At 41.3% G+C, this 12,981-nt stretch overlaps 1 protein-coding gene across 2 annotated transcripts in view; it reads right to left on the bottom strand.

The window, feature by feature from the left end:
- Positions 1-12,981, bottom strand: part of PREX1 (phosphatidylinositol-3,4,5-trisphosphate dependent Rac exchange factor 1) — a 156,968-nt gene that overhangs the window by 74,271 nt on the left and 69,716 nt on the right. For both annotated transcript variants that reach the window (XM_086623099.1, XM_086623098.1), the window contains exons 4-5: positions 6,865-6,969; positions 3,356-3,457 (exon numbers count right to left, since the gene is read on the bottom strand). In XM_086623099.1, the coding sequence (XP_086479225.1) occupies positions 3,356-3,457; positions 6,865-6,969 (207 nt within the window). The remainder of the gene's footprint in view (positions 1-3,355; positions 3,458-6,864; positions 6,970-12,981) is intronic.

Genomic DNA, 12,981 nt, shown 5'->3' on the forward strand with positions numbered 1-12,981 from the left:
CTGACTTAGGCAGATTTGTTGCCTAATCAAAGCGAAATTCCCCTCAGCTTTTTCTTAAAGCTTTTATTTCCTGTCCAGGAAATTTCAAGTCATGAACAGCATGTGATTTATACCAGCCTGTATACAAAAAGAAATCCATAGAAAAATGGAATGCAACATGCCGAGAGGCCGGGTCACAGCTCCTCCCGTTCGCTCCCTTCACGCCTGTTTGTCCGACAGGACACACGGGTCTGGCTGAACCACACCACAGCCAAACACCAGTCGCCATCCCAGAAGGAAGGTGCAGTGTTGGCGTCAGAAGGCAAATTTATCTTGCAAGAAACACTGTTTCAGTTTTAGCCTTGCTGGTCTTGGTTTTGGCTATCAAAGCAGGGAGAGTTGTGCCAGCAGGCCTTTTGACATACAAACTGTGCACATACGACCAAGTGGAAACCACTCGTTTATTTCCACAGGCCAATGTTTGATCCCCAGAGCACAATGACTTTGGTTGCCACTGAACTTGAAAAGATTTGAATTATGGTTTAGAAACATTTATTTTGTTCTAGCTTACTACCCCCTTGCAAAACAAATTCTTAGAGAAAAGCAAGATAAACTGGTCCATTTACAGCTCTGCCAATCCTCAATACAGAACTCCATACCTTCCAAAAGACCCACCCTAGAATGGTACAGAGGAATGGGAAAATTTAAGCTGAAGAATACCAAAATGCCATTGCATCAATGACGCTACTACCTTGTAATCAAAGGTGTGCATTTCTTTTAGGTGTGTTTCTGTAGCCAGCATCCTCATGGCATTTCAGTAAAAGCCCTGAGATTTCAGGAAATTTTGTAGCATTGGCAGGTTCTGGAATTCCAATATTTTGAAGAGCTTTTAAAATGGAAGAGAGATTTTAATTTACAAGTCAAACTTCCCTCAGTAGATAAAAAGTCTACAGATTATTCAAACTGATAGAAATCTACCACTCAAAATCACGTTTTCCAAAAAGCTTAGAAATTAACCAGGTCTGACCTTCAGCAGCCAAGTCATACTAAAAAGAGAAAAGAAGAGGTACTGAGATGCAGAAGAAATGTAGGCAGCTCCCTAAGACAGCCATGGGCAGGGCTTAGAGCTGAGATCCCCAAACTGTGCTCCAGAGATGACCGGTAGTCCACATATTGTGTGGTCAGATCTGACACATGAAATCACATTGACTTCAGAGCTACTTCAAGCTTGTCACAGACACAGAGCAAGACAAGAGGAATGCAGAATGGTAACACAGTGATCTTTTGTTCGAAAAAGTTTAGAAAATACTGGGACAAAACTGGTTAAAAATCACTTTTAGATAAGCATAACAAGGATACACCAGATATTGACCACTCTGGCTGGATTAAGATGTTTCCAGCATGGAATACCTAGATGAAGGAACCTAGTCTTCAGGCTCCGTACCCGTTAATGACTCCCTTCATACAAAGAGTAGCCATGACAGAAAATCTGCAGGAGATTAACACTTCATCTTTTAGTAACAGCACAAATGTAGAGATCAGTTCAAAAGTAAGAACCCAGCCACTATTTCCTCTGCTTGAAGTTTCTTGGAAAACAGAAAAGGAATCTCTGTAAGGAATCAAAACAACCTCTGATTTTCAGTCTTGAACACATAGCTACATAACAATCACACAACACACCACAGAGTGAAAACGAGAAAACATAAATGCTATCAAAATACTTGGTCAGGAACGCACATTTTAAGGTCCCCACATCCCCCGGTCTTTTTACCACATCGGATTCCATAGGAACTCACTTTCTGTGCACATGGATGTTGCTCACAATCACCATGCAGATCCACAGACTGAGTAGGCACCAAATTCTCCCTGCACTAACCCCAAATAAACACAGTGGACTTAAACCGAGGCATCATTAGGTTTTCAACTATCTCTGCACAACCAGACCCTTCCAAAGAGATATCAGAGCTGGAGCCATTTAGGTGCTTTCCTGATCTAGGCATCCTTGCCATGTCTTGACTATTATTAATACTATAGAAGAAATGTTTGTAGCAGCCTCACACAGTAGTTTCTCCTGCTATGTTCCTAAATCACGTGTGCTTTTGTTTGTTCAAACTGCAAGTGGAGTTGTGGATAGACTGACTGGACTGATAAACTGGTTGTATACACATAAACCCCAGTAGCTAGGTCCGTAAGGAACGAATGGTGCATGAATGTCTGCTGTAAGATGGGTTCGTGCACAGTTGCATAGACAACCTGTAGGAAAGACACACTTTGAAAATTCAGCTCTGAAAGTCCCAGTTGGATGGGAAGAAATAATTTAAACATTTATCAGATGAAACAAAAAATTTTAAAAGGAACAACAGATCAGTATTGAGTTAACCAGCTTGCAGCTATGAAAATCTTTACTCATGCTGAATGTGTGGACACAGCACTGCAACAGCTTTACATGACATACAGTTGGTTTAAGTGTTCAGCCTGAGACCAAGAGCACCAGCTCATCACAGAATTATTTTCTTCCACAACTCAGGAAAGGACCTTTCTTTCAAAATATGAGACAATTTCTTATATTTTTTAGTAATTAATTTTCTTTTAGTAAATGTAATGTACTCTGATTGAGAAAGAGACTGACATCACTGTAGATTGACGGCTGTTAGCCACAGAGTAGCTACAAGGCCACCAGTGATGCAAGCTCTCCCAGAATCGCTTCCTCCTTTTCCCTCTCCTGTCCCATCAGGCATGTGACCCAGCCCTGACCTGAGGGATGAGAGGCAAGTTAGCTCTTTTTAGGTCTTTTATTCTTCAGCTCCTAGAGTAAGAACACTAGCAAGGGGGCCAATTAGTGCCAATTGCAGTAGTCATTTCTGCAATGACACCGGTCCATTGGGAACTCAGTCTGAGTCGACCAAACAGTTTTCAAACCAGCCGCCAAACAGCTGTCAGATGATACAGGATTTTGATCATTACTGACCTGAACACACTCAAACTAGAGACCTTGTGATGAAAGACATGTCTCATTCCCAGTCCCTAGAGCCATCCAGTCCCCTCAGAACATTGACACAATTCTATCTGAACACAGCTTTTCAGGAAGTGGCCAGAAGAGCACTCACAAGCCTTAGTAAGCATGTGAAGAGAACTGACGTCAGAAGGCATTAGTAATTTACACTGTCTGGTCCACCCACACCGTTACAAGATTTAGCAGCCCGTCAGCATCAGCCAGCTTTTGACTGTACCCATAAAAACCATTTTCTTCAGAAAAGATCTAACTTTTAGAAGTGCAAACCAGGAACAGAGCAGTGACAACAAGTCAGGGACAAAAAATTGCAGAATCACTCCAAGAATAAAACAATCAACTGGAGAAATACTTTCTTTGGTTTACCTTAAGCAGAAGTGGATATTTGCAAATTCTCTGAATTGGAGTCAGCAGATAACCCTCTAGTGGAATGTCTGTCGTCTTTCTGCCTCCCAAAAGCATGCAACCCTATAATCAAAAAAAAGAAATAAATGTTACCTGAGACATAAAGTTTTCAGATGTTTTTTGACATGATTTTGTATTCCTGTAACACGTATTACAGTCAGAAAGCACTTTGTCACACCTAAGATACAGGAAATGAGACCTCTCCCCACTGAAATACAGCCATCAAGCCTGCAAAGTTCTTTGTGCATTAGCAAAAGAAAATTTGCTGTGGATAACAGTGGCTGTGTAGAAAGGTATCTTCCCAGAGAAATATTATACAGCTGGTGACTCAAAAAATGCCATAACAATAGGATGACAATCAGCAAACCTAGGTGCACCATTACCTAAAAGAATTCAGCCTACCCCTACAATTCATACAACCATTTGTCTTCGTTTACTATGCCAAGCTTGCACTGTTGGTCCAGAAACTCTTGAAGGTTAAAATAAAGCCTACTAACTAGTAATCATGTATTTAACCCTAGTCCAATCTTTATGTCTGAAGGAAATCAAAGTGGAATTGAAACAAATGAGTCATCTGCATCACATCCACCAATTATCTAGCAAAACATTATGTCTAAGCACAGCTGGACAAACAGCATGGGCACACTGGCTGGCTAACCCGCATACATGTAGCTCTCAACCAGTCACAGCACATGCTGCTGCTTGCCCAGAAAAAAAAAGCTACAGTACATGCAGGCAAGGCTACCTTGTAGGTAGGAGGTGCAAGAGGCAATGAAATTTAAGGAAATCAGGTTTCATTAATTCTGATGCTCTTAAAAAAAAAAAAAAAAGAAAAATATTAGGTTTCAGCCTTAATTTTGTGAAGCTGTGACTTCCAAACAGAAAGAAAGCAAAGGGCATTTCTCTGCTTAGAAAAATTACTTAGAAAAATTAAATGTTGTTTAAACACAGTAAGGAAGGGGACAAGTATTGGACCAATACACAAAGAAATCCAAGTCCGAATAGATTTTAGGTTGAGGAACAGAAGTGGCAACTGATCAACCCTTGCAACACTCACACGATGAATTCACACACATTTGGAGGGGCCCTGCACTTTAGAAGAATCATTTCACAGACAAATTTGCACACACTACCTCAAAACACACGATGTTCAACTTCTCAGTAGATTACGGAAATTCATTTCTCAGGATTGATGTGGAAGGAGAGTAAAAGAATTGGGTACAGCATTGGAAAAAAAAAAAAAAACTACAGTCCTTGACCTGTCTTTATTTTGTCACAATAATCTGTAATGTCTGTGTGAGAAACAAGTACTGACCTTCTGCGAGCTTCTCCTACATTTCCCTGAAGATTCTATTGTTGGCTGCTGCCAGAGACAGGTAGTGGACTCAGATGGACTTCAAATCTATTTCAGATAAACTAGTCTACATTGCCACATTCAACCATGAATCTGGACAACTTTACTCCAGAAATCATTCCAGCAGCAAACCTGTTCTGTCAACAGAAGCTGAAGTTTAAATTCAGTTCAGCCAAGAGGTACTTGCTTTGGGGCATCACTGATAACATTTTCCCCAGTGAAATGTGTGCTGTGGCTCAGACACACTGAAATTTAGTGGGCTTCTGGCTGTAGTTCAACAATCCCCCTCTTCAAGGAACGTTCACAGACATCATACATAAATCTCATTAGTCCTAACTGGTATTTTTACAGACAATTGTCTGTAAAATAACCCTTCCCCAGGCTATTCTAGATCTGCAGCGTTGGCTACCAGCTCACAATGCTCTCTGTCCAATTTTCCAAGTCTTGAGTGATTCAGTCCTTCCCGTCTCTCAGCTCTCTCTCTAGCTCTGGGCTCAAAACTGCCCTTTAACACTCACTGATTTTTCAGACACATTCCCACATTCTATACTTCAGCAGCTGTGAGGGGGCAATCAGGCCAAAGCTACCCTCACAAGCAAAGCTTTGTATTTTAATGCAGCTTTCTCTGCATGGTGGCATTACAGCACTGGCTTTAGGAGGCAGTGGAGGAGAGAAGGGAGGCCTGGAAGAAATTACAGCAGCCACAGCAAAGTAGACACTTCAGTGTAGCCTCTACTCCCATATTTACTGCTATTTTAAGAGCCTCTTGGATTCAGGTGCTGCAGCAAGCCACAGTAGACAGTGTGACATCTTGTATGTGCCTCGTAATTGGGCAGCTGCTGACAGTAACACAGACAGGAGGCTTTTGCCAATCCAGTGCAAGTGAAGAACACTCTGAAGGTTGGGAAGGGTGATGTTCACATCCACTTTTGTCTCTCGTCTTTCTCATTACTTTTCCTCAACAGAAGCATCCAGAGGAACTCACGAATGAGGAAAGGGTCATTTGGTGACTCAAACTAACGGTTTAACAAGGTTTATTAGAACTCAGACATGACAAAGAGATTCTGACTACCCAACAGCATGAGTGCTTGTCCCTGCTGCTCCCTCTGAGGCCTATATTTTGTGGCTAAAAGAATGCTCTGGCCTTCCTTGTGACAGACATTTACACAGAAGTTTTCTTTTGCTGTACTATATTGGGAAAGAGCAGACCTTTGGCAGAAAAGAAAAAAGATGAGTAGAAAGAGGAGCAGTTCCTTTCCAAAAGGGTGACAAGCAGGTCCTTTGCAAAAAGACAGTCTTTCTTTCACCTCACAGCATTTAATAGACAAAAAAGCTGATGTGCTGAATTAGTCCTTCACCTACACGCCAACCCCATTCCAAGTGCCATGCATCCATGATCAGGAAAACAAGACACACGAAAATCAAGCAGAACTGAGGTGAAGGCTAGGAGGAGAAACATTCAAGAAAAGAAAGAAAAACAAGGAACACTGGGCAGACGGCACTGTCTACTGGTTCTTTTTCCTCCCAGCCCAGCCTCTATAGACACATTTGAAGGCTGTATGCCACAGTCCCTCCCAAAATATATATTAATACATCAGGGGTTAGATGCAGAGTTGCATCATTTTTGATACAAGCAGCAATGACACAAAAGAATTCATCCAGACTACATTTCTTGCCCACTACTGGACTCCCAGGGAAAAGAGTGTCAGAAGGAGGCCACATTTTTCTGGTGAGTCTGCAGATGGTGAATTAGTCAGAGAACTGAGCAGGGAATCAGATCCACTGGGAACTAGTCCACAGCCCCTGCTGCTGACTTATTGCATTACTCCTTTCAGATCTTTGCCAAAATTTTCCATTGCTTCTTTTAAATGAAAAAAAAACAAAACAAACAAAACAAACCACACAACACTTTCCACTGAAGTTACTCATACCAGAGCCGTGCTTAGTTCTGTGCCTGAACTCATCAGTGATTTCAATATGTACTCATCCTAAGTGCTGCATACCTGGAATGGGTAATGTCTGCAAAATGCCTGGCGTTCCTGGGATACCAAAGGGTTATTATGAGTACAGAGCAAAGCCAGATCATTAAGTCAAGAGTGCTAGAAAAGGTGCTTACCAGGAGGAATGTTCTCACTGTTGGGATCTTGTTCAACTCCATCAGCAGTCTGAGTGCTTTCTCATGGTTGCTACAGTACTCCTCATACACAAAGAATTTGTCTTTCTGCAAGGAAAAGCATAGGAACTTATTGACTCAGACAAAACTGGAATGACTGTTTTGTCACAATCTGATACCAAATTCTTTACAAAGGGGGTGTGCACTCGGAGTGGCATTAGTGTTGCAGTTTACATGAAGCAAGTGATACTCCTCTAATGTGAATACTGTATAGAGGTGTTACACTCATTCCTAACTTACTCTGCTGTAAATTAATGTCAGCTTTCTAAGCACAGAGATTTCCAGCACTTTTCTTCTTATAAGAAGAAATCATGAAAATAATATATTCTTTGCTGAAATAATGGATTTGGCTATCTCAGGGATACTTGCATGTGTGTCAGGATATTCCAGCAGAGAAGCCAGGAGCAGAGTAAAGCCAGGAACAAGGGGGTTGACATTTCTGAGCAGTGCTGACCACTCCTGTAGGAGGAAGAAACAGAGGTGGCTGGGAAGAACCAAGACCTGGAAGAAGCTCAGGGATCTGGAGGGGAACTATAACACACAGCAACCAACTGGAAATCCCCTGCCTTTCAGGGCTGAGGGAAGCCCCAGTGAGTTGGCTAGTTCACTCTGTGTTCTGAAACAAGGAGTAAACTTCACTATTTCGATGCAACACTAAACGGTGGGCCAGCTGTCCGTAACAGTTTCCCTAAATGGAAGAATTTCATCAAATACACACAAAATAACCAACGAATGAGAGAAATTAAAGGAAGGGAAAGGTAGCCTCACAACTAGATTGAGGTACTTGCACTAGAATGTGTCACAGCCACTAGCACATGCAGTGGAATGAAATCCCCTGTTAAGAAACAAGGGTCAGCTGGTAGCATCAAGTTCTGCTTTACTGATCTCCAGAATTGAAGACAGTGCAACTTCTTCTAAATAAAACAATCAGAGATGCTGAACTCATTGCAAACATTAGATATCTGGAAACACTGAAATTATCCATGAAAGAAACAGTAACAACTATTTCCATGCCTGAGCAGATCAGGCAAGGAGTGAGCTGATTCTTTCAAGGCTGCTGGGAAGGGTTGAACTTCCAGCAGCTACATTATAAGATTCCAGTATTGCGTTCACTGGAATAAAAGGGGGGGGGGGGGTCAAGAGATTGTATTAGACTTTAATCAGGTTAAATGATTCAGAACATAAAAAACTCACATTTTTTTGCAAGTTTCTCACAATAGTAGTTTCTTTCCTGCTACAGGTCGGCTTCTATACCACAATGCAGCGCCATGCAGAGGTACTCAGACAAGCTACTTTGCATATCAAAAGTAATTCAGATGCATTAGCGTGGCACTCAGCCAGGGGTAATATGGCCTTTCAGAGCTGGCATCTCAGGGCACCATGCCATGTAGACAATGCCCTCCAGAGTTTGTTGTGGCATTTACATCATTAATTTTCTATTTAGGATCCTGGCCTGAAAACATTCTATCTGAATCTTTGCATCTCCCCAGCACTGGGAAGTTTTTTTTTTTTTTGAGTTTTGATTGGACTCCTAGCACTCTTCAGAGATGTAGAGCTTCTTGTATTAGCTGAAGATATCTGCAGCATCTAGCTATTTTTAAGATAGCTCATAGTGATCTAAACAAAAAACTACTGCCAGCTGAAGGAGTTAAGTAAAATGAATCCATGGGAATACAGCTGCACTCACTGGGGATTCCCTTCACTATCGTAACATGGAAAACAAATTGTGCTAATATTACTTTAGGAGAATTTGACATTCTGGTCAGATGCTCAATGGGTAGATGTATATGCTCAGAGACTGTAAAATGCTGTTGGGTTTGCTTTATCACTAATTTGATGAAATTTTTTTCCCTTCTTATACTTCCAAAGGAAGAACTGAGAATAAACAGGTGTACGTCCAAACATAACAACAATGGCACAAAGCAAATGAAACAAGAGCCACTAAGAATATGGTGCGAAGAGCTGGAATGCAGATGTTCGAGACTTCTATCCTTCATCTACAGCTGTTTATATTAGCACTGGAGTTTAATACAGGGAAGCTGAAAAGAAACAGAGGCTTCTGACCACCAGATGCAGGAAAAGGGCAGGGCTGGGTCCATAGCACCACGGAAAAGAGGTAATCAAGAGGCAAAGAATTGTTTTCAACCATAAAAACTAGAGAGTTATAGAATGCGAAGATAGATATATGATTTTCTCCTACATTTCCTCCTCTCACCTCTCCTCAACTCCCTGGATGCACACAAGCAGCATGCTTGAAACTAAAAATAGCAACCATTAACACAACAGCTTCCGTTACATCAATGCACACAAAATGTCATTGCTTAGGTTTCTGACTGCTGCTTTGAGTTCCTGGAGTTTTGGGAGGTTATATTTAGATCATGACAGAATCCCTTTGCTACAGCTCAAATCAATACAATAATTATACACACATCAGTGTGCTTTCATCAAGTTTTTTCCAGCTGTCCTCCACGCATGAGACCCACAAATATGAGAACTATGCTTTAAATTACTCAGTGTCTGAAGTGTTTAATTTCCTCTCTGGGTGACATTCAGTCCTGGACTCTCCCATCCCCTGGTGAGGAACTACCAGTTACATAATTACAGATGTTAGCCCAGGAATTCTGAACCTGCAGTTACACTATATTAAAGTGCAATTACGGTCAGAGATGTGACCACATAAATGTCACCTTCTTAGTCAGCAAATCTACTGGATACACAGCTAGACCTTCTGATCTGGTGACAAAAATAAGTCTATACTGTTCTTAGTTTGGTTAAAAAAAAAAAAATCTTTAACGAATAGTTTGTTCTCCAAATAAGTTATTTTGGGTCCATTAGAACTGTCCACAAATTCATGCAAATTTGAAAACAGATTTGACTAGAAAAAAGCAAATATACCATTTGGAAAACTGTAACAATTTTATTGGACATACTTTCAATAAGGCATGGCATTTTCTTGTTTCAAAGCAGACTGAAACCAATTCCATCAACACGAAAAACCTAAACAAAAGAGAAGATCTAATTCTCAACAAAACAAGATCCCTGATGACTTAGTAAAACTTATCACTTGTGCAACATTGTTCCTAAACCAAAAAGAAAACACATTTCCCTTGAACAAGTTTCTAGCTATTACATCACATCAGAAATGAGGCATCTGTCAATTCTCCACCCTTCTGTCCCACAGACAGTCACACATTTTCATTGACCTGCACAAAAGAGCCTCTGCTGAAGAGGTTCAGTGAAGATGCTCTCTTTGATGTTGAAGACTTTTTCTACATGCCATTTTTTTTAAGGCTGCAGATTCAATTTTGAATAAGTGTTTAAGTATGTTCTTTACTGCCTATTATGGTCATACTGAGTTACAACTCCAGAATAAATTCTAGCACCTAGCATCAGCCAATGAACTTCTCAGGATCAGCAGATCAAACGAGCACACTAGGGCAAACAATGTCTGTCTTCTGAAGTAAAACAATTTTTCACACCTGAATATCAGAGCAAGTGCATTTCGTCATATGTTAAAATACTTTAAAAAGTCAATGTGCAATGATTGGATTGCAAACTCTTTTGGAATCCTCGAAAAATTTGCTTGCTTGCTTCAGGTGTTACTCAAGATCTGAATCCTCCTGAGCTGGAGATCCAGGGGAGAATGTCCCAGCATTATTATAAACAGATAACTCTGATCCTAGAGACTCATAACAACTCAAAGCAGTGTCTCATTTCTGAAGATCGGTGGAGTGTTGTTGAGTGAGGCTCTTCGAGGCCGAGGTAAACTATGAAGAGTCAGGTCTAAATAGATTAGAAGAAATTCAGGATACATAGATCTCATTAACAGGACCCAAACACTGCAGCCTGGTGGAACTCCCCATGGGGAATCTGGGGATCTCTATCAAGTATATATGACACAGGGCAACTTACAGAAACATGCAACACTAAGAAATGCAGTGTCTGGAAAAAACAATGCTTCAAGAATTCTCAAGCTATCCACCAAATTTTTGAGCCTTTTTAACACTGAGTTGCTGAAGAAAAGCACCAGTGCTACATCTGTTCCTAACAAGGACTGGGTTCATAATTAGATCTAAGAATGACCTTGATAGGTGATCATGATAGGAGATACCCCGATAAATTCAAGATCCACAGGCTTTACGTCACTTCCTCACTGCAAACTCCCCTGAGGGTACTCTGTGATTTGATGATAAGGAAAAAGCAGCACTGAGGGCGTTCTTCCGAGCACTTCTTTTAAGCACATTGCAACAAGAGAACCCTATCCAAAATGAAAGACCAAAGCAATACGTTACCCATGTTTTCCCTGGATAACTGGCTAACAACATGCACTCTGAAAAAAGCTCTTCAGCCATGTTGCAGGAGTGCATGACTGGAAGAGAATAGCTGGCGTTTTCTCCAGGAAATCTCAAGTGTGCTGCAAGGGCTTTCTGTGGTGGCAAAATACTGCACACCATTTAAAAAAAAAAAAAAAAAAATGGTTTCAGCACCATAGAAACACATTCAGGAGTACTGTTTCTGAGGCACAGGGATTTTTATGCAGGCCTCTGCCTCATCAGAACAGCCCCAATTAGGGAAATGGAGCTTTGGAAGCCTGAGCAGAGAGGAACTGAAGACTTCCCTCTGAACCACTGACATCTCCCTGTCACTTGCTGGAAACTCACTATGGAAGCCTTTGCTGTGACAGGGCACAAATTTCACCTCCCTCGTTCCCAGATACCCACAGTGAAGCTTGTCTTCTAAAACCTAGGCACAATCTGCATGCAAGGGACAGACCATTCGGTGGATAAGGAATTGGCTCAATGGCCGCACTCAGAGAGTAGTGGTCAACGGCTCGATGTCCAAGTGGAGACCGGTCACAAGTGGCGTCCCTCAGGGGTCCGTGTTGGGCCCGGCCCTCTTCAACATCTTGTCGGTGACGTGGACAGATATTAGGAAAAAATTTTTTACCATAAGAGTTGTAGAACACTGGAACAGGTTGCCCAGAGAGGTGGTGGATGCTCCATCCCTGGAGACGTTCAAGGCCAGGTTGGACGAGGCCCTGAGCAACCTGATCTAGTTGGAGATATCCCTGTTCCTTGCACGGGGGTTGGACTAGATGACCTTTGAAGGTCCCTTCCAGCCCTAACCATTCTATGATTCTATGATTCCTCTCTTGAAAACCTTCTGTTCACTCTTCCCTACTCAGACTTAAGGTACCACAATGCTCCTAATGTTATTGCTATACTTCCTTAAAGTAATTATGGATGAGATGAGCTTTTTCTATATATTCTGAAATGAATACATGTTTTACTTCCTTCTGCATAAGCTGCTTCTTCCTTAGGGGATCATGAAACAGTTGATGTACACGTAATTTGCAACACACTCCACAGACAGCAGTGTAAACTGATTTCAGCCACACTATCCCTATGAGAAGACAAATTCTCACCGGTGCTCATCCCTGTGCATTACAGTTGCATGATTCCTCTATTGTTGCATGTCTGATAAATAAGGAACATTACATAATTATTAATGTAACAGTAATAAAGTTACAAAATTATACATTCTTATACAAGAAAACACTACGAATGACTAATACACCAGGCTCGAATCCAGCCAATGACAGGATGTTAACATTTCTGGTTATTCAGTGCCACGCTGAAACACAGTAGACAATTTGACAGTATCACTCAAAAGCCACCTGATTTTGATATCATCACTAATGAATACTAAATATTAGTACAGCACATCTTGCTGGTAGGCAATGATTCTGGGAAGTATTCAAGGCTTAGCTACGTTCACCAGTACGTTTTTCTGAAGCTGACAGTCAGTCCCCACATCTGATACAATTTTGGGCATGTTCTCATTATGACACTTTCCAACACTATTTTAATAATTCTCGCAGCATAAATAATATTAAACTGGGGGAGGGCAGTTGGTAAAGCTCTATGAGTGATGAACGGCAGTATAATTGCTGCCCACTCAAACCTGATGAACTGTGAAAGCATGAATTTTGATTACGAAAGCATAATAGAAGGTATTTCGATAGGAAGTTGGCCTGTGGCTTAACACAGTTAATAGGAA

The sequence above is a fragment of the Tauraco erythrolophus genome, chromosome 18 (assembly GCF_009769465.1).
Source record: "Tauraco erythrolophus isolate bTauEry1 chromosome 18, bTauEry1.pri, whole genome shotgun sequence".
In the NCBI taxonomy this organism is placed as follows: domain Eukaryota; kingdom Metazoa; phylum Chordata; class Aves; order Musophagiformes; family Musophagidae; genus Tauraco; species Tauraco erythrolophus.